A 27,777-nucleotide genomic window follows, 5' to 3' on the forward strand; every position below is an offset into this window, starting at 1 on the left:
TTTCCACGCATATTCAATCTACTCAAGTTCCTGGCAAAAGTTAAATATAAACACTATGCGCGAGTAAAATAGTGATTGACTACACGGTATAGTTTACTTTGACGCATATGACATTATATTTATTGAGTTACACTCATCATCTTTTTAATTTTTTTTTAATATTTATTAATAAAAAATTATATTTCAAGCTGTTATTTGATATTTGCAAAAATTTTTTCCGAGTATAAATTTGGAGTAAAATGTAATGCAAAAAGAAAATAAAAAAACTGTCCAAATAAAAAATTAAGCGTTTATATAACATAATTACATTTGACCGAAAAACTTTAAAAAGTGCCGTATCGGCGATTTTAAATTAATGATTTCTTGTTAAAATAAGTAATTTTGAAGACATCTCTCTACTCAGATTTTAATTACCAGTCGATTTTATTTAACTTGTCTTCTAAGTCATCGTGCGCATGTTTCTAGTTATGATTAATTAAGTTGATGGATATTTTATTCTCGATATTGCCAACTACTAAAACTCCTTTTAATTTCTATACCTTGTATTAGTCCGTCCACCATATTTCGGCAAATATAAATTTTAAATTTTCTTACGAATTGTTAAAATTTATGTTTGAATAAAAAAAATCAATTCTTAATGAGACAGCGGTTAATTCAGCCGTGCTTTTAAAATTATTAATACTTTTGTAATACTGGAATTTATTAAAAAATAAATAATATAGGAGAAAAAAAGAAATTTATAACTATATTGGAGGGAGGGAGTAGATGTGTAAAGAGCTTTACATACACAATATTAGAGAAAAAGTATAAGTAAACGTAGTACAAGTTTTATTTTTGGAGTTTCTAAGTTAATTTAAAATGATGTATTCATGGTCGCGTATCATTAAAACCATAAAGTTTACATGAAGAACAATAGTTATATTTTTCAAAGTATGGTAAAGAAAAAATTGTCTAATAGATTAACCACCGAGGCAAATTGTGGTTCTCCTACCAAAACCAATTATTTATTATACGAAAAATTGATAAACATGACTAGTTCACCTTTTAAAAATGAAAGACTATGTAAAACATGCATGATAACATATTTATAAAGGTATTCAGAATTAATTTTTTAAATGTATTTATTTATTGTTATATAAATTTCAATTTTATGATTTATTTAATCTTGACTTGCATTTAATGCACAAAAAACAAAATGTAGTAACAAATATTGACGACTAACCGTTATAAATAACCCCGGCCAACTACTAAAATAAACTTTATTTAAACGTTCACTATTTCGTTCCTGTACCAGACAGTCAAAATATTATATCTTAAAGAAAAAACGTATTTGTTATGAATTTTCGTTTTCTTTTCTTATTTAATAAATTAAAACAATATTTTGTATAAAATAAGTAAAAATATTTGTATGCGAAAAAAATGCGTAATATGTCGGTTGAGTACAATAATTTAATTTCCGAACTATTACACTGATACTTCGAACATAGAATTTTTTATTTCCCTGTTGAATTTATTAATAAGAGGAGAACAAGTTGATGGTTGTAAATGTTTCATATAACTATAATACTAACAACATAATAAGTCTAACCAAATAATTTTATTCAATATATATTACAATTTCAATGTATTGAAAAGCCTACCTATATGTATCTTTTCCAAAGCTCTACTTCTTTGTCGTAAACTACACGCAGATTTACAATTGTTATACTATTAAAAGTTCTCGAATACATTATTTTTTAAATGTCGAGTATCAGTTCATTGTAAAAATTCAACAAATGTATTCAAAAGTAGATATAAATACGCTTTGGAAATAGGTAAACACAAACGCATGTTAATTTCTAACTTTGCATTCATCCACTATCAAGTTTTCAAACGTTTCCTTGTGTCGCACTGCTCCTCCGAAGCGGCAATAAGTTTTCTCAGTTCTTCGTTTTTCATGAATCTGACAATAGCATCGGAGCATAATAAAGGCAACTCAAATCCCAAAACAATACTTAAGGCCATTGTCGCAGGTTCCATAAGTGGCATCCTGGCCACTGCCCTTCTGTACTGCAGTTTGAGTAAGCAAGCCAATTCAGGAAACTGTTTACATAGGCCGACACTGTCGTTGTAAAAAAACTCGTCAATCGCGTGACGCTGGATTTGCGGCATATGCGGATAAGCAGCCACCGCCCCAGTCTCTGACAGGAAGTCGAACAAAGTTACCGAGTAAGGATCTATTGTTCGCTCCTTCAGCTTTTCTAACTCGTCTTGACAACGTTCAGCCACTTTAACATCGAAAGGAAACCTTTTCCTTGCTTCGATGTCGACCTCTATGTTTAGCTGATGAACGTCGAGCTCGAGTAATTGAAGTTTGCGTAAATGCATTGAAAATGTGACGATAATATGTAAATCGCGTTCTCGACCACGTTCGCTATGCTCTAAGCTATAGGCAAATGCCGGTTTGTCGTTTGCATCTAAAATATTTACATCGGCGCCACACATCAATAGACCAGCTATTGCTTGGAAGTTTCGCAATTGAGCAGCAAGATGGAGAGGTGTTCTACCTGTTGGCGTGATAAAAAGTGCTATTATAATCCCACATTTCATCTCTCATTCAAAATAAAATGTCAAGATAAAATAACCTACCTTGGTTATCTTGATGATCAACGTCACAATTCATTCTGGTAAGAATTTCGATGCCATCAGCGTAATCAGCAGCTGAATTATTTTTCTTGAAAGTTGAGACGATATTGTGAACAGCGTTGCGACCCATTGTGTCAAGATTTTTCACATCGGGAGCACTCAGTGCTGCACGAAAACCCGGCCTTTGTATGGCGCTCGAACGTTGATTAACCGTGTTAAATGCCATTGCGATGTAGCCTTCTTGACTGATAGGGTTGAATACATTGACTTTACAACCGCGTTTTAAAAACAGCTCGATTACTGATGCTGGAGCATCGCTTGAATTCAACAGTAACTCGAGAGGCGTCTCCCCTAATACGTTTTTAGCATGAATGTCTGCTCCAGCGCTGTAAACGTATAACATTTTCGTTATAAAAATTTGAAACGGATTACTTCGAATAAAGTTATGTTGTAAGAATCCACTTTCATGAACTAGAATCAATAATAAATGCTGCAATGATTATATGCAGATGAATAATGTTTACACAAGATTATAAAAAAGCAATGTACCTGATTATTTTTTCTATCAAATTTTTGGAAGACGAACTATGTTCAGCAGCAGCATGTAGAGGAGTATTACCAAGATAATCCTCAACCAAAACATCAGCTCCGTGCGATAGAAGCAGATCGACGGTTTCTTTCGCATCGTGAACCATAGCCAGGTGGAGAGCCGAGTAGCCGCCATGATCATTGGAAAAGTGATCGATCGCGTCATTGACATCAACGCCGTGATTTAAAAATTTTTTAATAATCTTCACTTTGTTTCTTCTGCAGGCTACGTGGAAATGTGAGATACCGTCGACACTGTATGGATTGACGCTATAATCTCGCTGTCCTTCCAGAAGGATATCTACGTAAGGATGAGCTACCCAAGAAAAAAAAGTAAGATCGAGTAGCGAACGAGTAGTCAGATGGCAACTGAAGGTTTAAGGTTTAGTAGGAGATTACCGTTAAGATGGAATAGCGTATAAGCTTCGTGAACCGGCGTTACGCATTTCTCATTCATCAAAGTAACGTCAGCTCCGTGTTGTAGCAGCAACTTGATGATCTCAAGAGTTGAACGGCTATTACGTTCATCGTGCGACCTGGACATGAGTACGTGCAGAGAAGTACATCCAGGCCAGACACTTGATTCGGCCTTCACTTGCGAGTTGGCGTCAACCCCGGCGTTGAGCCTTTCTCTGACTCCTTCAATGTTCAAACTGACGCAGTCTAAGTGCAGCATGGTCAGTCCGATGTCGTCCTCCATGCGCTTCTGAATTCTGACATCACTCCTGAGCACTTGCGCGAAAACACTAGCCATGTAGGCATACGAGCAGTCGAGGGTCGCGTACAACGGCGCCATGCCATTAGCCTTCTTTGCCAGCACATCGGCGCCACGTTCAATGAGACACTTGATCACGTCCTTACAATGCTCCTGCATAGCGAAGTGCAGCGGCGTGTAACCGGAGTAGGGCGCGAGAAAGGACAACGGCTCGAGCGAACGGTCATCGTAGGGATCAACGAACACATCGCGAAGCTCGGGTGCCTGCCCTCGACCATACTCTATCGGCAGCCGATAGGTGACGGTCGACTCGATGTTGGATCCGTGATCGAGCAAGCTCATGACCGCAGCCACGTTGTTGACCAAACAAGCGATGTGAAGGTGGCTCAGTCCTCCTCTGACCGTGCAGTCTTTGAGGTCGATAGCCGAAGTCAAATAACTGCCCGTTTCCTTATAGCCCCGAGTCGTCAGTACTCTGTGTATGGGCGTCAAGCCGTTGACATCAGTGGCGTAGATATCGGCTCCGTTCTTTACTAGCATATCCGTCAACTCTGGGCTCTCGCCTGCAGCGGCGATGTGCAGCGGTGTCGAACCAGTGCTAATGTAGAACACGTAAGGCCTTGTCTCTCGATAGTACGGCATGCCAAACCACTTGAAGCTCGACATTACCGGGCTGTTCACGTCTACACCACTACGCAGTAAAATGTCGACCAGATGGAGATTCCTGGTGGCGCAAGCGATGTGAAAGTGCGACAAGCCGTCGTCGTCCACGGGATTGACGATTTTTTGGTGGAATTGCAGCAGAAGCTGCGCAACGTTTTCCTTCTGCAGTCGAAATGCCAGATGTATCGGCGTCAAGCCACGCGCGTCTTGAGCAGTAACGTCGGCACCCAGACTCAAGCACACCTTGACTCGTTCGAGGTAGACTCGCTCGTCATCGAAACTGCAATTGTAAAACGCCGGTGTGACCTTCTTCGTTCCAAAATAATCGGTGTCCTCGATCAAGTCATTCATGTTATTGATCCTTTCAGGGAAGATAATAGCCAAGTGGAGAGGCGTGTAGCCAGGCCAGATTGGTGAATCGAAGGGAATACACATATTTATGTTGCCGTCTATCTGTTGCAGAAAAGTGTAGAAAGTGCAAGAGTAACGCATCGCTAAGATTATATTCGTCAATCGAGTTGTGCCGTCCGAGAAGGTCACGTTCCTCCACAACGGTTGCCTCATCACGAGGAAGTAAATTTCCTCAGCTTTGTAACGTTGCAAGCAGAGATCGAAGGGCGTCACTCCTTTGGAGTCTTGTGCCAGAATGTTGGCTCCTTCATTTACCAGTATCCTAACGGTTTTGAAATTGAAGTGCGCTGCAAAGTGTAAAGCTGTGTAACCTGGCCAAAGGGCTGAATCCGTATTTACAAAATGCTCTAAATCTACATCCCTCTGGATTAGCTGCTCGGCTAAGCTCGTGTCTTGCAACGTACATGCTATCTGTAGGCGCGATAAACCTGTGTTCTCGACAACGTCCGAATCGTTGCAATTGCTAAATAGTAGATTTATCATCTTCTCGTTATCTTCGAGATCTAATGCCAATTGCCCGAAATTCTCTCGTAGGCTTGTTTTCATCCAGTCGACGATTTCCATATTTCGATCGATGAGAATATGTAACGGACTCATTTCTTGAGCATCTCTGAGTTCTGGATTAGCACCGTACCTGAGGAGAAGCTCGGCTGTTTTTAGAGCACAGTACCTTGCGGCGAAATGTAACGGCGTGTAACCAGGTAACGCTAGTGAATTTCTATGAACGGTTTCATTCACCGAAGCTCCGTTGTTCAAGAAAAATTCAACGGCTTTGTCGTGGTTTACCATGCAAGCGATGTGAAAATGTGATATGCCGTTTTTGTTGCAAGGATTTGCTGAGATTTTGTATTCTACGTGTGCTGATAATACTAAATTAACAAACGGATGATTCTGCTTGCCTTTCAATTTCCAACAACGTTTAGATCTATTGTAACTGTTCTCGAAGGCTTGATGAAGTACAGTTGCCCCATTGTCATTTTTTATTGTAAAATCTGCCCCACGCTTGATTAAAAAATCAAATATTTTGACCTCACCCTCATCAAGTGTAAAATGCAGAGCTGTGTAACCTAGTAAATGTGGTCGTCTATACTTGACAAAACTGTTTGAAGAGATTTTATAATTGATGTCGCCATCTCGTTGTAGGATTCCCTCTATTATGGTAAACTTTTTAAGTGAAAGCGCGGAAATCGCTCCATAGAACTGGGCTAATCTTGTATAATTTTTCAAACTCTTTGATTCACCGTTTTGGGTTGACATTTTGTTATCCTCAGTAATCCAAATCATATGCTAACAAAGCATTTGAATATTTATATCTGAGCAATACAAATTATTTGTTACAAAAAATAAAAATCTCTTTAATAAAGTTGAAAAATGATTCAATTCAAAACTAACAAGAAAATACCAATGTTAAACACTTAAATGAATTATAAAAATTCAATAAAATATCATTCTTTATAATTCAAAAAAGAGCATATTAACTATACTTTATGCATATTGTTGTAATCTAAAAATTTCAACTATATCTATTTAAAATGTTTCAAAATATTGTAAAAAATAAATTTATTTCATTGTTTATAAATAAAAATAATATAAGCACAATAGACACAAAACAGTTTATGATTGAAATCAAATAAAAATTTCTTAGCTACTCACGTATAATATACTCTTGATATTTGTACAATACAATCTTATTTAATACAATTTATTCTAATAACTTATTATGAATGTCTATCAGGCATTTATAATAATCATACTTCTTATAGCGTAATCAATGAAATTGATGCTTACATTCCTGCAATAATTATTTTAAGTGAGTCATTTGTTAATTATTATGTTGTAACTCTATTTTACTATTATATTTACATTTACATTTATATTACATTTACGCATAGCATTTAATTTTTGATTATTTTTCAGACTAAAATACAAACCAGTTTTTTTACAATTAATGAATATATAAATTTGGTATAATATTTATATTCTAAAATATTAACATTGGATAAAAAGTTTCATGATATTGTTTGTATGTAGAGATATACTGTAACAACAAATGTTCAATTTGAATATTTACTTACGCTTTCTGTCAAAGATCATTTATTAACTTTGTCCTGGGTTAATTTTTTAAAATTGATATTCTTTTTATTGCAAAGATCTAGAGTATTTTCTGATACAGACTCTGAAAGAGAAAAATTTCATGAAATTTTAATTAACAACTTTAATTCATTATTAATCTATATCTAAGTATCTATGAAGTATGTAAACTAAAAATAAAAATAATAATAATAGTAATACTAGTGTTAAAAATCATTAAAATCAATTTTCATTGATACAGATGTTAAACTTCTCATTGATATTATAGTTTTTGAGAAACTAAAAATATTAACTTTAAAAATATCATAAATGATATATAGTATCCTTGCTATCTAAATATGGATAATTGGACATAATAAACCGCATCTAATCATCTCTTAATCATATAAGTATAAAATAACATTCTTTCAGCATGTTATTTATACAAGTTTCTTTATGAATCTATTTTTAGCAATATCACGTTTTATAAAGATTCAACTTGAAGAATTTGAAGGTTCCTTTGTTAATCATTTGTAGTTGGATAATAAACAAGCTTATTAGATTAGTAAATTTTATTAAATGGTATCATATGCATTTATTACGTGTTAAAATTAGTAACTTATTTACTTTTGCTAACCTTACTTTTCGGCTTATTTTGCAAAAAAGAATTGAATTCTTACATTCAATCATCACTTATAAGTACGAAGAAAATAAAGATATATCACTTTCCAACGTAATATTCTATGAAAATATATTTCAAATGGTTTTGAAATCTACATTTCATTTAACACATAACCACAGAGCACGAGTGTGCACTCACTAGCACCCGGCCAAATTACGTTGTTAGCTGTTTTTACATCACTATACATATTTTGGCACATGCGCAGTCTTAGAATCAATCGGTCATCGTCATGCTACTCGTGCAACGTGCACACGCCGCCGCGCTGGACCGGAATCCGGAACTCCATGCCGCAATCTCCAAAACTGTCATTAGATTATTAATATTATGATGTACAGTATAATTTAAAAATATATAGCATCTACATCTTTTAAATAAATCATAAGATATTATTGAACTTTGAAAATTATTTGAGAATGAAAAATCCTAAAAAATAATATATATATCATATCGTTTCATTACGTCTATATATATTCATATAATATAACTTTAAATATATTTAAAAGATGTTGACAAATTTTATGTTACAGAAAACTAAATGAAAATTAAAATGAAAACTCAAGACAATTAATGTTCTTAGTTCAATGAAGGAATATAATATTTTATTACAGGTAATTATACACTAGTTTTGCATTTACAATTTCTATTATAATTATTGTAGTAAAGACTAAATCACATCGTTTTAATAAGTTTAACAACTATGTTATAGACTTTCAAGTTATAAACAAAATGTTACAATTTGTTAAATACAAGTATCAAGTCTGAAGTAATAAATTAAAAATTTTTATGAAAAATATATACTGTTAACAGCTGCATGTAATTTATATACTAGAATTAACCCATTAACGTTCAAACGACATTAATTGTTAATAAGTTTTCAACGGGCTTATTTTTTTCGAGAAAAAAATTATTAAAGTTCAAATGACGTATTTCGCTAATTTTTTTTTTCAGAAACTATTGAGTTTAGTGAACATTTATATAGAATAAATATATCGTAAAAATGATCAAAGAACACCCTCAAATTTTTTTAAAGTTTAAAAAAAAAATTTCTGAATATTTCAATTTTGTGCTATTTTTGACAAATAAAATTTATCTTAGGAATTCTGAAAAAAATTTAAGGGTGTTCTTTGATCATTTTTAAGGCATATTTGTTCTTAGATAATTTTTTCTTAACTTAATAGATTCCGAAAAAGAAATAGTTAATGATTTCATAGAATTTTCAAGTTCTAGCCGCTATATAGTAAAAAGGAGTGATTCAATAATTGTATAAAAATTTACCGTTAATTTTAAAGTATCCTGATCACTTCTGATTACGATTGGAGCAAGAATTCCGTCTATTAACATACCAAAAAAATTGCCAAAAGTAAAACTTTTCGAAAATTTGAACCTTGTTCATAATTAAATCGACCATATCTTTATTCTTTGGTGTTTAATCAAAATTTCAAGCCTTGATTATGAAAGAACATCAATTTTTTCGTCAGAATAGTGGTATTACAAATGTTTTTTAGTCTAATAACATACAAAATAAACCCATTGAAAATTTACTAACAATTCATGTCATTTAGGCGTTAATGGGTTATCTTTATCTTATAATTGTAATATAAATATATTCTCTTGTTATAAATCCAACAAACTGTCACAGTAATGATTGTAAATAAGCCTATAATGTTCATACCAGCGCAAAATATATAACAATTTTTACTGGTTACTCTCTTTTCACACTTATCAATAAAATTGATTAAAAAAATATATGATTTTTCATACTAAAGCTATAATTTTACAAAGAACATCATACTAAGTCATCATAATTAATAATCAGCCGCGGCTATCAGATTTCTGAGATCTTCATTTCTTAAAAACTTTAATACAACATCGAAGCAAAGTACAGGCAATTCAAACCCTATAACAATTCCGAGTGATGCAATCGCAGGATTAATAAGCGCAAGTCTCGCGCGAGCTTTTTTATACTGCAATCTGAGGAAGCCAGCCACCTCAGGAAACTCTTTTCGTAATGCCTCGAAGTCATTTTCAAAAAAATTTTTTATGGCGTATCGCTCTTGTGGAGTTGTATATGGATAGGAAGACACTGCGCCAGTTTCGGACAAAAAATCGTGAAGCCTAATATTAGTCGAGCTGATTTTTCGCTCTTTCACCTTCTCTAATTGCTCTTCGAATGCCTTGTCCACTGTTATCTTGAACGGGATGGACTTTCGCGATGCGACGATAGCCTCCACATTGATTCTGTTAACGTCGAGTCCCAAGCGAACCATCTTTAGCAAATACACAGACAATCTATTGACTATTTGGCGATCGTGTTCTAAATGCTTATGAAGATATTTCAAAATATAGGAAAAAGCTGGGTTGCCTTTTGTATCCGTTATATTAACATCCGCGCCAGATTGCAGCAAACCTGTTATGGCTTCGATTTGTCGGAATTCAACAGCAAGATGTAGAGGAGTTCGTCCTGTTTCAGACAGACATTAAATTTTTTTGAGAATAAAGGTAAGAACAATATTCAGCAAATTAAAATAAAATTACCCAAAGTATCTTGATGATCATAGTCACAACCTAAGCGTACAAGTATTTCAATAGCATCCGCGTAATCGTCGGCTGAATTATTATGCTGAGGTTGCTGCATAGAAACGATATTGTGAATGGAATTACGACCAATTTCATCTACAACCGCTATGTCTGGAGCTTTCATTAGCGCTTGGAAGGCAGGTTTTTCGACGCCCCTTATATTTTCATTACTCGTACTGAAAGCCATTGCAATGGTACCTTCTTCGCTGAATGGATTAAACGTGTTGACTTGCCAACCATGTTTGAGGAAAAGCTCTAACACTGGGGCGGAAACATCGGTCCATTTTGTCATGAGAACCTCGAAGACAGTTTTACCAAGCAGATTTTTTGCATGGATGTTTGCTCCTCCGCTGAAACGACAAAAGCATGAAAAATATGCGAATGATGGCTTTTGCATGGAATATATTTATACTTGATAATTTGTTCAATTAATCTCCTAGAAATATCATCTCGTTCAGCGGTGACATGAAGCGGAGTATTCCCATAGCGATCTTCGGCGTTCACGTTGGCTCCATGTCTAAGCAGTAAATCAATCGTTTCTCGGCTGTCCTTGAAAACGGCAATGTGAAGAGTCGTGTAACCTCCAAAACTGATGCAAAAATGATCAATTGCTTGATTAATATCAATGCCGTGCTTCAAAAACTCCTCAACAATAGCAACTTGATTCCTGGCGCAAGCCACGTGAAAGTGCGACAGTCCTTTACTGTTTATAGGATTGATACTGTAATCCTTTTGAGCCGTGAGAAGAGCGTCCACATGAAGATGGTTTTCAACTGAAATAAATCGAGTCACAGTTGGTAACAATTGCAATTGGCATAATTTAATATATCAAACTTACCGTAGGGTTCGATGAGAGAATAGAGTTTGTGTATTGGCGAGCTCTGCTTGACATTGATTGATGTAACATCAGCATCATGCTGCAGTAACAGATTAATCACGGCGCCAATCTTATCTCTTTCGTCTTCAGACAGCGGCGTCATCAGCATATGAAGAGGAGAACATCCTGGCCAAATATGCGAGTCATCGTGTGTACGAGCATTGACGTTGGCACCACATGCAAGCAGTTCTTTCACGAAATCTACGTCCAATGTAGCGCAAGCAACATGCAACATTGTTATTCCCGCGTCCTTTAATATACGCTCTTGCAATGTGGAATCCTTTTTCAGCATTGAAACAAAAAAGTCCGTCAAACTGTGATGCCTATTATCCGCCAGAACGCTGTAAAGCGGCGTTGAACCGTCGGGTTTCTTAGCTAGCACGTCAGCGCCATGTTCCAACAATAACTTCGCGACGTCCGGATCTTGATGATTGTCCATGGCAAAGTGCAGTGGCGTTTGGCCGTCGTAGAGACTCAAAAAGCGCATTGGGTCCGACGAAGTGTCATCGTAGAGGTCGAACGCTGGGTTGCCCGACAGTAATGTGCCGTCGTCGTTGTTACGCACAGACGACTTATGATTGACGACTCCATTGATGTTCGCTCCGTTGTCGATTAGCTTCTTTACTGACTCTCTGTTAGCCATCAAGCTGGCCACGTGTAAATGACTCAAACCTCCCTCTATAACGCAATTTCTCAGAGGATTTGTCGAGAAGAGGTTTAGCGCGATGCTACTGCGGGAACGTATGACGAATACCCGGTGGATCGGTGTCAAGCCATTCACGTCCTTGGCGTAAACATCCGCGCCGTGTTTCAGGAGCATCTCGACCAAATCGGCGTTCTCGCAGGTGACGGCAATATGAAGTAATGTCGATTCGGCGCTAATGTGAAATGCGTAGGTGCTGCTGTCCCAGTAATAAGGTTTGATGAACCACTTGCAACTCGCTGGCACTGGCTCGTTCACGTTTCTCCTGTCCAACAATTTGTCGATGATGTCTCGACGTTGCGTGGCACAAGCAATGTGCAGATATGTCAGACCGTCGTCGTCGTAGTAATTTCTAATCTCTCGTAGGTTGCGCAAAAGCTCGTTAACAGCACTCTCCCTCTGCAAACGGAAGGCTTGATGAAGAGGGGTTGAGTTACGAACATCTTGGGCAGTGACGTCGGCATTGAATTGCAAGCAGACTTTAATTCGTAACAGATAGAGTTTCTCCTTGGTTTGGCTACAATTGTAGTACCTCTTGTCGGCTTCCTCATGCGGATTGTATTCGGTGCTTGCCAGCAAATCTTGAATGTCGCGGTTTCTCTCGGGAAGTATTACTGCCAAATGTAGAGGCGTGCAACCTGGCCAGAGCGGCGAGTTCATCGAAACGAACGTATTTACGTGCGCAATATTGTCTAGGTAAAAATTGAGTTCCATTGCCGACCGCATGGCAAACACGAGATCGGACAAGCGAGTTTTATTGTCGGATAGGAGAATGTATTTCCACGACGGCTGATTCGTTATGAGAAAGTGAATGTGTTCGGCTTCGTATCTCTGCAAGCACAGGTCGAAAGGCGTGATATTCCTGGCATCTTTAGCTAGTAGATTCGCTCCATTTTTCACCAACAGCTTCACCGTCTCGACGTTGAAATGTGCCGCAAAATGAAGAGCTGTGTAACCAGGCCAAATAGGAGAATTGGCCTTGATAGAGCGCGTCAAATCGATAAGTTCTCCGAGATACTGCTCGATCTTCGACTGATCGTAAATCGTGCAAGCCACGTGGAAACGCGACAAACCTATGCCATCAAGGCATTTCCAACTACTGTAATTCCTTGACATTATCAGTTCGATCATCTGTTCGTTATCTTCGAAATCAGCGATGAACTGATCGTAACACGCTCGTTTGCTGGTGTTCATCCAGTCGACGATTTGCATGTTTCGCTCGATCAACATGTGCAGCGGTGTCAGACCTTTATTATCTTTGAGCTGTGGATCAGCGCCAGAGCTCAAAAGTAGCTTGGCAATTTCAAGGCAACAGTATCTCGCAGCTAAATGTAAGCCAGTGTAACCGGCTAGCACCGAAGAATCCGCATTAACAGCCTCGTTAACCAACACACCGCGATTCAAGTAAAATTCAACGGCTTTTACGTTGTTCGTCATACAAGCTGCGTGAAAGTACGAAATTCCATACTCGTTGCGGGAATTGTCGCAATTATTAGCGTTTACGTGCGCCAACAAGATGGAATCGATGAACGGATGCTCCAATCTGCCCTTTATTTTCCAACAGTTTGCAAACTGCATGTAACTGTTGGCGAGGGCTTGGTGAAGGATGGTCTCTCCTTTCTCATTTTTCAGGCTGAAATCAGCACCATGAGCCAGCAGGGTGTTGAATACGTCGATTTCTCGAGAATCCAGCGCCCAGCGCAAAGCCGCATAACTGCGGTAATCATCGCCATATTGCTTTACGTAGCTCTGAGCTGGGATTTTAAAGTTGATGTCACCCTCGCGTTGTAGGATTTCATGAATAATAGCGTGTTTTTTATTTGATTGTTCTTGCATCGCAGCACACAGCTGAGCTAATTTGATGTAATCTTTAGAGTTCATTTTTCCCTTGGCGAATGATGCATGCAGTCAAGATGGATTATCGAGTAATCATCTAATCAAATTAATATGTGAAGAAAACTATCATGCTATTAGGTCAATATTCAACTTGAGTATGTCATGAAATCTGCTTTTACAAATACCTACGATCATTAAATTTCTATTAACACGTTTAATACAAATGATATTCTCTATGCTACTACAACTCACACACATTGCTTCCAAATACTCAAATAGATCTATGATTTAACCTTTTATTAAGATTACATCTTTCTGGAACATGTAGGAGATGGTATCGTTAGGAGACAACCATTCTAAGACTAGATTTTTCTCAATATTTTTCAACGGCCAGCGTCAACCATAATCTGAATGACTTCTCAAAAAAATGTATAATAAAGTGGATGCTAGTAGATACACAATCCTGTATAAGAGGGACAGGTACTGCAAGTTAAATAGCAAATATATCATCGTAGCATTATTAAATACAAATATACAAAAAAATGTACTGTAGTAACTTAAAACGTCTTTTATAAAAGGAAAAGAACAGAGGCTATGATATCACTTTTTTCAAAGTGTCCGAAGTCTATCAAGAAATATGAATAAACTAATTATCGTCGATTAATGTTAGCAGAAATAATACAAGTAAACGATCGTTATAAGACCGGCGTGATAAACGTGGGAAAAAGTAGACACACATTGCAATTAATTTACGCAATCACGAAAAAAGATCATATTTTATAATTCAATTTTTTTCCCATATTAAAATTTATATTCTAATGTTTCTACGGATCTGAATAAAATTATAACTTTAAATAAATGATAAGATTTAAAAGGCTATTAAACAAATGTAATTAAAAAAATAATAAAAAAAGCTTTGTTTATTCTACCTTAAAAATTAATATTTTCTGTACTTTCTTTTCTTATACTTTATAAATTTACAACTTAATTTCATACAGTGTTCTCCAGTCATTAAATGTAAGACCTATATATTATTGTGACATATAAGAAATAGTATTGAACTGACAAGTAACATATACTGAACTGGAAAAATGCAATTTTTTTCAAATAGTTTTCCATACATTTATTAAATTTTAATTTTATATTTATAAATTATTCTACAATATTTATACATTTTTATTGATTGCGAGTTACGTTGAAACGCGCAGCGCGTGTACAAATCTCTAGTTGTGACTCATGATTAAATGATCCTTATAAGCGGAATAGTTTGAAATGAAATCAAGCTATAAATAATCTACTATGACCGCATTTAAAAATATATTTTAAATAGTTAATCAACATTGAAAAAATCAAATTGATATGTTTAACTATAATTAGAAGCACTGTTTTTCCCTTTAATCGAATATATATTCGATTATCATAAATTCAATTTCTCAATTTTTTCCGTACGTACCTATGTTACTTTGACTAACCTCGAGGTGCTAATAATATATTGTTATTTGCGTTCAAGGTAATCCAGTGAATAACAAAATGTAAGTTCTCAAATCTTATCACAAAATCCAAATAATCGCATAAAACCAATGAAACAAACTTATTTTGCTGAAATTACCCGACTACTCATCGTAACCGGTTGTTTTTGTGAATCAGCTGTGTAACTGCAGACTGCAAACTGTAGTTAAAGCACTTGTCATTTTTGCACATGCGCTTTCCACGCTAAGGCACATAGGGTAGTGCTGTATACTAACAGCGAGATTTTACTGAAGCACGAATTTGGTATTTACAGGAAAATTTCAAACTATTATGATACAAGTTTTGAGACAACTTAACCTGTAAAATCTAAATTAATATTAATTGGTTACTTACAGTAATGGATATTCTATTTACATGCGTATCGCATGCAAAACAGTATTTTTTAACCCTTGTTTTTCATTGTTTTTCATTCAATAGAACAATGCTAAAAATAATTTGATTTTCTTAGAAATTTATTGAGAAATAATAAACGATTACTGAAACTGTCATTCACTGTACTTGCCATAAAATTATTCTAATGTTTTAAATAAACATTATTTTGTGGTTACAAAAGAAAATAATAAAAAATAGGCTATTGAATAAAATTTCGTTGACTAAAACAGCCTAACAATTAGAATTAAAACAACTTAAAAAAGAAATAAAAAATAAACAAGCACTCGTTAGAAACAATCTCTATTTATAAAAACAATATTTTAAAAATCATTATACGTTCCGTAATGATAATGTAATAACGTCGTTGTCATTAGCAATCATAGTCTACAGCTTTTAGTAAGTTGAGAAGATCGTTGTCAGTTAGATAGCTAATAATGGGTTCGGTACACGGATCTGGCATACTCAAACCCAGCAATATCCGTAATGCATATTTCAGAGGCTGCATCTGCTTTCTTCTAGTAATACCCCGCCTGTACTGTAACTTGATCAGACAACAGAGTTTCGGAAACTCACGGTAAAAGTCACTAGCGGTAACGATCTCCTCAAGCATTTGTCTCTTTAGCGTCGAGGTGGACAGTTGTTCGGCACCCTCGTACAAAACCTTCCTTAAGGTTGTATTATTGCTCACTCTCACATCTTCCATTTTATCCAGTTCTACAGCGTAACTTATTCGAAGCTGCTTGTCATTAAATACATGTCGGGTGCGAGCTTTCGAATAACACTGGCGGTTCTCCTCGTTGACGTAGAGATTCAGTTCGATGAGCTTGTGCACATGACCAAGAAAAATGTAAAACATGTGGTTTGATTGGTACTTGCGCTGATCAAATGTTTCCAGACAGTAGGTGAACGGCGTTTTACCCTGTTTATCAGCCACATTTACATCGGCTCCGCACATTAGGAGACCGGCAATAGCTTCAACGTTTCCATATTGAACAGCTACATGAAGAGCTGTGCGACCATGAGAGTCTTGTATGTTGAGCTCGTGATCATCACTCTCATCAAGATAGCGTTCCATTGACCGCATGTAGTGTTTGGAATCAGACCTTGGCTGATGAGTTGCCACCATATTGTGCAGTACCAAATGTGAGCTCATTGCATCTGATGTGTTGTCTAACTCTAGGTCATAACTCATTTTTGTTTTTATACTTAATTTACATCAGTGGATGTTATACTATGATACAGAATCATAATTTAGTTATACATGTATGCCAGTTGTTTCATGTAATTCTCACTATTTTTGGAATATGGATTTCCTATGTGAATTCATATTTAGTTTAGTTATTTTAAATATACATAACCTCATTCATTTTCTTTTATGTTTTTAAATTGTATATTTACTTACAGATTAAATAAAAATAGACAATACTTTGTTCGATAGTATCCTTCAAAAGAAAAAACCTCCAACTCGAATGTAATAATCCAAGTCGATTAAACTACGGTCCCAGTTATGACAAATTTAATATGAGTAGAACTATCAAGACCATAGAATTATTCTGTTCTTTTATGCTGCACTTCATTTGAATTTGATTTTTTCAACGCCATCAATATTAAAATAATGATTTTGCTTACTTCTAAAAATGATAAAACTTGAATTAGTTGAGCATGAACATTAAATTATGAATATGAGAAATAATAAAAAGATTTGAAATCATTTTGATTGTTTCATTTTATCTTGAAATAAAGTTATTTTCATAATTTTATTATCCAATTTGCAATTTGTAATAATTAAAATTTTACGTAATTACCATTGTTTTACATAATAACTACACTAATAATGATGACATTTGTTTTTCTTTTTAGTATTTATCTATGATAGCATGAAATAAAAAAAAACAAATTGAATGCTAATTATACTAATTGTTTCTTCAAAAATTATAATGTTCATTGACTAACACATTTTTAATGGTACTAACTGTTATATGTAATAAAGTCCTGTAAATTAACAATATCACACAAAGACCATCTATTCATTTTAAGTACCATTTCAAGAACTACTACAAATTGTATTTCGATTGAGATCTAATAACAAAACAAGATATTAAAATTAAAAAAAATACATACCTGATCTAAAATTTATTTGATGTTAGAACTTATTCTATGGCTTTTAATAAATAACAAATAATCTATTTGATTGATTATCAGTGAATAATTATCAATTATACAATTGAATTAATAAAAAGGCATTCTTCTACAATAAATAATAACTAATTATGTTTAAAGAAACATTTATAATAAAATTCAATTTCTGTGAATTTTTTACAGGCATGCTATATATTTTATATATGAAAATGAGTCGCGTTGCCACTATCATGCAGAAGCTGATGTCCAAATGTCCAAATCGAAAATTGAGATAGACATGATGCATTAGGGTCTGTCTCCATAGGGCCTGCCTGAGTCCGTCCGAGCCGGCCGAGATTTTTTATGGGCACGCCATCTCTATAATTTCGTATCCAATGGCGAGTTTCATAGTGAATGGCTGCGTTTACATAAACGAGCCCGATCGGACGCAGCCAATACGAGAAACGCATGAACACGAAATTATAGAGATGGCGTGCCCATAAAAAATCTCGGCCGGCTCGGACGGACTCAGGCAGGCCCTATGGAGACAGACCCTTAGGTCTGGGATTAAGACCGGGGACGCGAGAACTTGAACATGAGCCAGCGCCCTCACGCGAGTCTGTAAGATATATTTCAGAGACGTGAGATTACTCATTACTGAGATTCCACACATAATTCCTTACCCCTACCCTGTCCAATGTTTCAATAGAGTGTCCTATCTTGACTGTTATCTATTGTATTGCAGATTCGATAGTAAGTATTAAACGCTTCTCTGTACAGAAGTTGTATTGCTTAGGCTACGTATATTTAAAATTTTGCACTGTTTATATATTATTTTTGTATTTATTGTAAGTTTATTTTAATTAAAAATAATTACATTAAGATGTTATTTAGTAATGATTTACAAATTTTTTTTACATATTTACAAATTATAAAATCACTTACCATTTCATTTCATTCACAAATATTTTAACGAAAACGTGTTGATTAAATTCGAAGCAAAAAACTCGATATAAAAATGCTATATGTGTCAACGCTTACTATCAAATCAATCTGCAATTGAATACATAACAGTTAAAATAGGACACTCCATTGAAACATTGGACAGGTAGGGTAAGGGTAGGGGTAGGGGTAAGATATACATGTAGACTCTCCCTATAATAATAAATAAAAGAAAGTTATACCATTGGATGTATTTAGAGTGAAACCCTTTAAATATATACTGATTATTTTAAGCGCACCCTTTAAGTTATCTAATAATATTTTAAATATTCTTTCATGTAATGGTGATAAGTTTGGAAAAATTGCAAATAATAAAAAATAAATTAGGTACAAAAACTGCACTTCCATTTATTATAATAACATCCTTATTTTTTGAATCTGATTAATATTAATGGTAATAATAATAATATAATAATTTGATGTTTTTTTACAAATAACGGAAGGAAATTAAAGAAAATCGTTCCAAAAAAATTTTAAGAAAACCAGGTTGATAGTTCTAAAACTTATTAACAAATTCATGCAATTTCAATTTCATCAATAAAAAAATCTCAAAGTTGACACCTCTTAATTTGTAAGTAATTGTATCTACGTGGCGTAATAACGTTGTTTCTGTACAAAAAAAATTATTCAGTCGTTAACAAAAATACGCAGTTTTTCTACATAATTTTTGTTTGCAATCAGTAATATTATTTATTCAAAAATTATTATTCATCAACTCTTACATAGCGAATAGGCACGTTAGGGTGCATATGTATGAACGTATGCAGCGTTACCGCTCGAAAAATTGCGTCTAGGGGCCGGAAATTATTCCATCAAATTATTAACATCGATTTAGGTATATATTCCACGTTCCACTTTCATCCTTCAGTTGCGTAATAGTACATTACGATACAAGTGCGGGAAAGTAGATTTTTATCTCGTATGGCGTTTATATACCTGAGCGAAACGAGGGTGGAAAGATATACGAGACGAAAAACTCTTTCTCGAACATGTATCTTACTGTATTTTTCGATACGACGTGTAGAAAGTGAGATTTTCAACGCACGTTTTTTGCCAAAAACGCGCTTTGCACACAAAGTGTCGTCTGAAGTTCAAATTTATATCTGTGTTGTAAACTTGTATGAGACAATTCACCAAAATTTTGCATTTAATACCACGGTAATATATATATATCTTTCTCTATTGCAGATAGCTGTTTCAAAAAACTTTAGAAGATAATCACAAATATTAGTGTTTCAGAAGAAAACTTCAAGCTCCACTGAAAATATGTATACAAATTTTTTAAAGTATATGTACGAAATTTGTATAACCCTTCTACAAGTTTGGTAAAAGTTTTATACAAGTTTTGTATACCAATAATCAACTTTTTCTTAAAAGTTGTATAAATAAATTATACATGCATATTGTGGATAAAATAACGTGGCCAGCTTCCATAGACTTTCAACTAGATACGAAAAATGGAAAAATGAAAGAAAATATTGACCTAACTGAGACTTGAAGCCGAAACCTTCATGTTAGCAGACTGGTATTTTACCACTTTGCTATTGATAACTATTATAATACGTATGATTTTTTATTTTCACTTCTAGCCACTAAAAGTCTTATTAATACACGAAATTACATTATCCGAACATTTGCATATGCACGCATGTTCGGAGAATTGATTCACAATAATTTTTGGCTATGACCTTTTATAGAAAGGATAACTCTACCCAAACAGACCTCGCGGACTTGCGGGGTTTTATCCCATTTCTGCAGGGTCGGTCCTTTATCCATTCGAGCAACTTAGTGTCCTGGCTAATCTGCCAGCTCATCAAAAAAGTGGACGAAAGAACTGCCTCTGCCCTTCCTTCCTTCCAACGTTCAGCGGAATACGAAAGCTGAAAGAGAATACCACCGCTAAGGAGGAGGAAATAAGAAGGTTGAAAGAAGACGCATCCGAGCCAACCCAGAAGCAACCACCTCAATGAACCAAAACCAACCCCGGGAACAGGATGACTTTAATACGCCTGGAGACTACCGCCTAAATTAATCCATTAAGACCTAAGGCGAAATTGGAAAAGATAGCTTCAAACTAACTACGCCATTTATAGCATATCGAAAAAAAAACTTATCCGTGTTTTTTCTTTTGCCTTTTGCAATTGTTTATAAAAAGTTATTTAAAAAAATTTCCCAAGAAGCCAGTATTTTTAAAAACTAATCACGGCAATCGATTCTACGGAAAAAATTATGAAAGAAATTTATTTAACACTTTTTCATCAGACTTTAATTTGTTTAAGGAGCTACAAGAAGCTCAGGAAGTTTGGTGTATGCGCATAGAAAAGCATGAAAAATACAGAACTAAGGCAACCGAGAATTCAGTATTGCTGCTCAAAATCATCAAGACATCTACGATATTAAAAAGCACCGCGATGAGACTTACGTACAAGGTGGATGACAAACTATATAGGTTAAGAACCATATCATTTTTTTAGCTATAGCATCCAAGTTAGGCCCTAAGTACTGTGGTAGCGCGCCGTAAAGGCCTGAGTTCCTACCAGCTCCAGAATGCTTTACTATCATCCCTTTTAAAAGATTTTATTAAATCTTGCGATATTGTTCTGCTCCTGTATTCAATAGCTTCATCACTTTTAGTTTTTATACATAAATTTTTCGACTTTTTCTCTTTTAAGTTTGTATTGCTATCTTCCATCTCTTTAATTATTTCTTCAATAAGCACAAATTTTTTTATTTCTCCTTTATTGTGAATATATTGCAGCGATAATAAAATCTTACAAATCGTTTGATAGCCTAGTTGATCTTTCCTTATTTGCAAAGTCCAATGTTACATATACGTTCTGATTTAGCATTCGAGTTCGGCAAATATAGCAATAATAAAAAATTAAATAATTTAATATAGTAAAATTGTTATAATAATGACACATATTTCTAAAATACCGTATTTACCATGTATGAAACCTGTAAGTAAAATGTACTCCGTTTTTTAAAGAAAAAAAAATTAGAAAGAAAAAAAAAAGAAGAGAGAACAATGAGAAGCTAGCAATGAGAAGAGATAACTAAAGAGAGCGAAAGACTGATAGGCTAAGGAAAAGAGCATACAAAGAGGGATCCTTGTGATCAGAATAGAATCCACTGAAAAGGAGTACCGGAGAGTGCTATAAGTGGCGAGGGTAACTCAGTTTGGGAAGATTTTAGTTTGTAAGATTCTCCATACTTTTTACGGACTGCACTTTCAGAGGTAGTCAAATACAAGATTTCCCCTCATCAACATGGAATAAAAATAGATATGTATCGAGATGAAGAATTTTTTTAGTTTTATTTGTATAATATTAGTTTAGAACACTGGAGATATACAATCTTGCGAATAAGATTTGTAGACTTTAGAATTTGTTTTGTTTATAAAAACTTTTACATTGATTAAATTGTATGCTATAAGTAACTTAAAAATTAGTTTCGGTGTTGTTCTTTATAAACGACTGTAGGTATAACGATTATTGATCTGGTGATATAGTAAATAACTATATTATTAATCATTTTTCAAAGAGGTTAACATTGATATTTTTCAAAATAACAATGAAGTAAAATGTTGAAGTTTATGGTTGTAATATGAGTCGTAACATTTTGATTTGTTAACAAAAGTAATCATTAACTGGTTGAGAATCCAATGAGCTGCACGGCAAACTTCATCTCTTCATTATTGGCATTCGGAAGTGTCGTAAATTCGAAAGTGGCCCAAGTATAACCGACACCTCCGCCAACGAGGCCCACAAAATAGTCTTTGTTGATTTTTGTTTTTGCATTTTCCTCTGCTCTAAATACATATATGACCTTAGTGGCCATTTGGCGGTTTGCTTGAGTGGTAACGGCAAAGTTCCTAACGGAGTTGTTAATTGATGGAATGGTGATTATATTTTCTGCAAGCTTGTATCGGTGTTGTACTTTCGGACTGACCTCTTCTCCGAACTTCATAATCACCTCCCAATCTGCATGTGCGTAACTCACATTGACAACTATCACAATCAGAATAACCGGTGCTATAGAGCATTTGTTCAATAGCATTTGTTTCGCCAACATTTTGATTTCTAATTGAATAGTAGTCGTTCTCACAACTAAGAAGAAATCACACTTTATTAGTTCTGGCGTATGCAATGAAACTTCTGGATAAGGCAGGACCAAAGAACGGTTGACAAAGTATGATATGGCTGAGTCGAGTTTGAGTGTTTTGAAGACTGTAGACTCTACAAAGGTCAGGGAACAAATTAATTTATATTTTTACCAATTCAAATTATTAATAAAGATAATGCATAAGGAATCGGGCCTTCAAGGTATTTCATTTCTTAATAACAGTTTTCATGTTAGTAATGAGATACTTATATTAACATATGCCTATACGGTAATTTTGATAATTTATATATATCACTTACAAATATGAATTATATGATCTCTGGTTATTATTTGCAATAAAATTTTAATTGTGAATTTTTTAATTATTATAAATTAAATTCATATAACGAAAGTGGATTCAACAAAACTGACAGAGTAATTAATTATTTATTTATATCAAAGATTCGGTGAGTGAGAACAATGAAATTCAGAAATATGCTATTTTCATTTGAAATTTTCAGTTGAAAATTCTACTTTTCAAAAACATCAAAGACGAATTATATGTTGAAATTCGTACTTTATAAAGACGCCAAGCTATAAAAATGTCAGAGCTAATTTCTAATTTGAAAAATAAAAATAAAGTGCTCTCTCCAAATTAGTAACATTCTATCTACACAACTCATTTCTTGCTGTGGAACATAGAAACGGTAAGCTCGTAATGCGTGCTAACTATTACTTGAAAGTCCGACTTTATTTATAAATTTATGTAAGTGGTTGCATGCCAACAACGTAATATTGAAAATATATTAAAATTGAGAGAAAAAATATACTTTCATTCCAAATGTGATATTGCAAGTTGCTAAGTAACAAAAAAACAAAGTATGCTCTTAGAGACTTTGACCGCTGCAAATATTTCCAAATTTGTTATCATCAACCTATTGCATACGACTAATACTTCAACGAAAGAAAATTATCTCACGTTGATTTTGACTTGATCAGAAACAAACAGAAAGTAATCAAGACATATCATAATTATGATCAGGCATATTGCTACTGATTATATTTGCAGCATAAAATTATAAATGTAGTCGGACTCCTAAATAGTTGTTACTCATATAAATGTTATTAACTTACCGTTTTCATATTCCGCGGTAAGCAGAGAGTATTGCCGATGAAACGTTATGAATTTAGCGGCCGATATGGCGTTTTATTGAACTAATCGCTGATATAGCACCTTTTCACATAGATCGCCAAAATAGCACCTTCTGAATTGTCCGCGAAATAGCTCTTTTTCGAATTAAATACTAAGATCTTTTTTACTCACCAACGATATAGACCCCCTTCTCGAATAGCTCGCCGAGATAGGTCTTTCTTAGTAGAAGGCGTCGCTATGCTAATTTGTTATGGAAAGTGAAAAAAACTTAGTGTGAAATATGATTAAACGTAATAAATGATACGAAAATCCTATCTTGCCATTCTTGTTCCAGACTTCCGTTGAAAAAAATGAATAAAAAACTAATTACAAATCAATGTTTAGGCGTAAAGAATTTGAAATGCAGTATATGAAATGTAGTAGCCTGTTTGAAAATAGTGTTATGGGATTTGATGTGTAAATTAGTTGTATATATAAGTTCAAAATGCAGTGAACGAAGGAATGTACATATCTATCTGCATTTAAAGTGAATTATTCAAAAGTTGCAATTTAATTGATACTAATTGTGAACAAACAGAAGCATTTCAAATTATGTTATCGTCAAATTGCTTATTGGTACTTAGGTCTTTAAATAATGTAAAGTCATAAAACAACTTCAGTTTTTAATTATATTATTTCAAAGTAAAATATTATAATTTTCGAATGAAGACTATATGATGATGTTAACTTGATATCTGTTCTAATAGAATATCAATGTGTCAACTATTTCAATGTATACCCTCTATGTATGAGTATATTTGCATTTTTGTGCTATATAATCATCTTGTCAGTTTAAACACAATAAATAATTAGTATGTAAACTTGAGTCGTTGAAAATTAAGTATCATTCTGTTGGAATTAAACTTGATTATTTCTAATTCGACTGAGGAAAATAATAATCGTATTTCAACCTAAGTAGCAATGAAATCGCTTGATATTTAACTTATTTACATACCAGCGACGATAAGCAATAATTGCAATAATTATTCAGAACGATTATTTTTTCATTGTGTTCTAATCTGGTTTTCCTTCATTTACTCGAATAGTGTAACAATTAAACACGACGTACTTTATATAATTTATACTTATTCCCTTCCCTGTTTTGCTTTTCATGAATCTATGTTTACATATACATTTTATGAATATGCAATCGAATATTCAAGATAGTCGAATATTCAACTGTTTCTTGCGTTTACTTGGCATGGTGTTTTCAAATTTAGAATTACCGAAACATTAAGGTATCAAGTCAATCCATACACGGTGTCACAAGGCTATTCAAAAAATAAAAGGGACTGTACTAATATCATGTGACGTCAAAGTATGAGAACAAAAAAGCAGCCAAATTATTTAAACAAATTATCAAAACTTTATAATTTCAAAAAACATAACATAATAATATATTCTACTAGATACATTTAATTTGATGCTGGATTTAACTTCGATAATAATGCACTATCAATATTACATCTTCTGTTGTACGATATATTTTATTGGTTTCTTCGTCCTTTGTTTTTTTAAATTTATATTGTATTTTTTAATGAATTCTTACCTTCTCATCGTCGTGCGAAGGTATTGATATATATATATATATATATATATATATATATATATATATATATATGAGAAGAAATATTGTCCTGATCGTTCTGACTTCTACAGTCATCTATTGAAAATTGTGAATTGATTATTTATGAGTCCTTTTTATACATTAATTGAAATAATATATACAGGGTGTCCCATTTTAACTTGCCCAGTAGGATATCTCAAAACTTGGCAAGGTAATCGAAAAATGTTTCAAACGAAATTTGTATGGTTTGGAGGGGGTCAACTTATGATAACCACCAACTTGACCTTGAACTTGAGTTTCAAGGTTATTTGAAGGTCAACTTTGTTTTTTTTAATGGAAATCCCTATTTTTTATCCCTGATTCGAATAGAGCTGGAAATTTTACGTTCAAATCATGTAATATGTGTAGGGTCCAAATGACTCCCACCCCACCCCCAAAGTCATTTCAAGGTCAATTTTACTTTTTAAATGGGACCCCTCATTTTTCGTTGCAGGTTTGAATTCATGACTTTGGGGATGGGGTGGGGGGGTCATTCGGACCCCATAAATATCCCATCATCTGAACGTACAATTTCACGTAGAATTCAAACCTGCGACGAAAAATGAGGGGTCCCATTTAAAAAGTAAGATTGACCTCGAAATGACTTTGGGGTGGGGTGGGGGTCATTTGGACCCCACATATATTACATGATTTGAACGTAAAATTTCCCGCTCTATCTTAATCCGGGATAAAAAATAGGGGTTTCCATTTAAAAAAACAAAATTGACCTTCAAATAACCTTGAAACTAAAGTTCAAGGTTAAGTTGAAGGTTATTATAAGTTGACCTCCTCCAAACCATACAAATTTCGTTTGAAACATTTTTCGATTACCTTGCCAAGTTTTGAGATATCTTACTGGGCAAGTTCAAATGGGACACCTTGTATACATTCTTTTCTAATCTACCACTTCTAATTTTTTTGATCCTTATTTTAAATGCATACTTTTATAATAATTCAAATAATTATTCCATTTATATTGGTATAAAGTGATATTGGTATATACTAATAAAGTAATTTACTGTCATGAATGTATTCATTTGATATTCTTTAAACCTAAAATTGATTCACTATAATTAAATAATTTGATCCGAGATTAAAGAAATGAATTAAAATATAAAATTATTAAAAATAAATTCATATAAATTATTTTATATTAAAAAGAAATTGATAGTAAGTTCTTACATAAGTTGATACGTAAGAACTTACCATTGATAGTAATTGTAAAACAATCGATAGTAAGATTTTAAGTAAATTTTACGTAAGCTCTTACGTAAGAACTTGTGTAAAAACTTATCATCAATGGCTAATTCTTACCCGCAAGTACTTACGTAAGAACTTATGCGATATCTTACGTTAGTTCTTATGCAAGTTCTTAGGGTAAGTTCTTCCAAAAGAACTTACTCTCATTTTTTCACGAGGGCGCTTCTCGCTAACTATAGATGTCTTGTGCAGTGTTGTCACATGACGCCGCGCTTCAAAGATCTTTTCAAGATCTTTCTTGTTAATTGAGATTGAATGTATATTCCGATCTGCTCGCTATAGCAAAGTGTACATCTGTCTGTCGATGTGCTTGCTAGTTGAGTTGATGGGGTGGCTTCTGTTCCCTATCAACAATGTTCTAACAATGTTACATATTTTCAAATTTTTAGTCTCTTAGCCTATTCCGTGATAATAGAGGAACTCTACATCTCTTTCTATTACTTTCGCAATATCGTCTTGTTTTGGCGCTTATTGTTCTGGTGGTATTACTATATTCTACTTATTTTATTCAAATCACATTCATAATAAAGGGAGTACAATTAAGCGCGAATATAGCGTGTTTACAATATATTTTTCCTTCTCTATGCAATCTAACAGATCTGCGCATACAAGGAAAACATGTGGCATTTATGACGTAAGCACTTGAGCAGGTCAAAGATTATCATGATAGTTTACTTTCCGGCTACAACCCTTTTTGACCGTTGACTGGAAAGTCGTAAATAACGGCTTATGCGGTTGTATGACCTTCGTAGCGTGTCCCATAACAACGCAGCTTACGTTAAAACAAAATGTGTCGAATATGTGCTGATCTGGTAGATCGTAGTCGCGATGGTGACTATATTTCTT

The 27,777-nt window shown here is 34.1% G+C and overlaps 3 protein-coding genes across 3 annotated transcripts; all 3 read right to left on the reverse strand.

The window, feature by feature from the left end:
• Positions 1-838: 838 nt before the first annotated feature.
• On the reverse strand, positions 839-15,706 carry LOC131669048 (uncharacterized). Its single transcript, XM_058943663.1, has 10 exons — positions 15,201-15,706; positions 14,000-14,230; positions 11,170-13,932; positions 10,744-11,104; positions 10,290-10,681; positions 9,566-10,215; positions 3,613-6,289; positions 3,175-3,529; positions 2,625-3,011; positions 839-2,542 (listed from the first exon to the last, which is right to left on the reverse strand). Exons 3-10 carry the CDS (start codon positions 13,790-13,792, stop codon positions 1,861-1,863), a joined length of 8,127 nt encoding a protein of 2,708 aa, XP_058799646.1. The 5' UTR covers positions 13,793-13,932; positions 14,000-14,230; positions 15,201-15,706; the 3' UTR covers positions 839-1,860.
• Positions 15,707-15,790: 84 nt separating this feature from the next.
• LOC131675444 (uncharacterized) lies at positions 15,791-18,002 on the reverse strand. Its single transcript, XM_058954426.1, has 3 exons — positions 17,771-18,002; positions 17,052-17,280; positions 15,791-16,962 (listed from the first exon to the last, which is right to left on the reverse strand). Exon 3 carries the CDS (start codon positions 16,839-16,841, stop codon positions 16,020-16,022), a length of 822 nt encoding a protein of 273 aa, XP_058810409.1. The 5' UTR covers positions 16,842-16,962; positions 17,052-17,280; positions 17,771-18,002; the 3' UTR covers positions 15,791-16,019.
• A 4,063-nt stretch (positions 18,003-22,065) lies between these two features.
• LOC131675220 (uncharacterized) lies at positions 22,066-24,260 on the reverse strand. The gene is made up of 2 exons (XM_058954131.1): positions 24,198-24,260; positions 22,066-23,007 (listed from the first exon to the last, which is right to left on the reverse strand). Exon 2 carries the CDS (start codon positions 22,841-22,843, stop codon positions 22,415-22,417), a length of 429 nt encoding a protein of 142 aa, XP_058810114.1. The 5' UTR covers positions 22,844-23,007; positions 24,198-24,260; the 3' UTR covers positions 22,066-22,414.
• Positions 24,261-27,777: the final 3,517 nt, after the last annotated feature.

This window comes from Phymastichus coffea, unplaced genomic scaffold (genome assembly GCF_024137745.1).
Source record: "Phymastichus coffea isolate CEN01 unplaced genomic scaffold, Cenicafe_Pcof_1.1 PCOF00001, whole genome shotgun sequence".
NCBI classification, from domain to species: Eukaryota; Metazoa; Arthropoda; class Insecta; order Hymenoptera; family Eulophidae; genus Phymastichus; species Phymastichus coffea.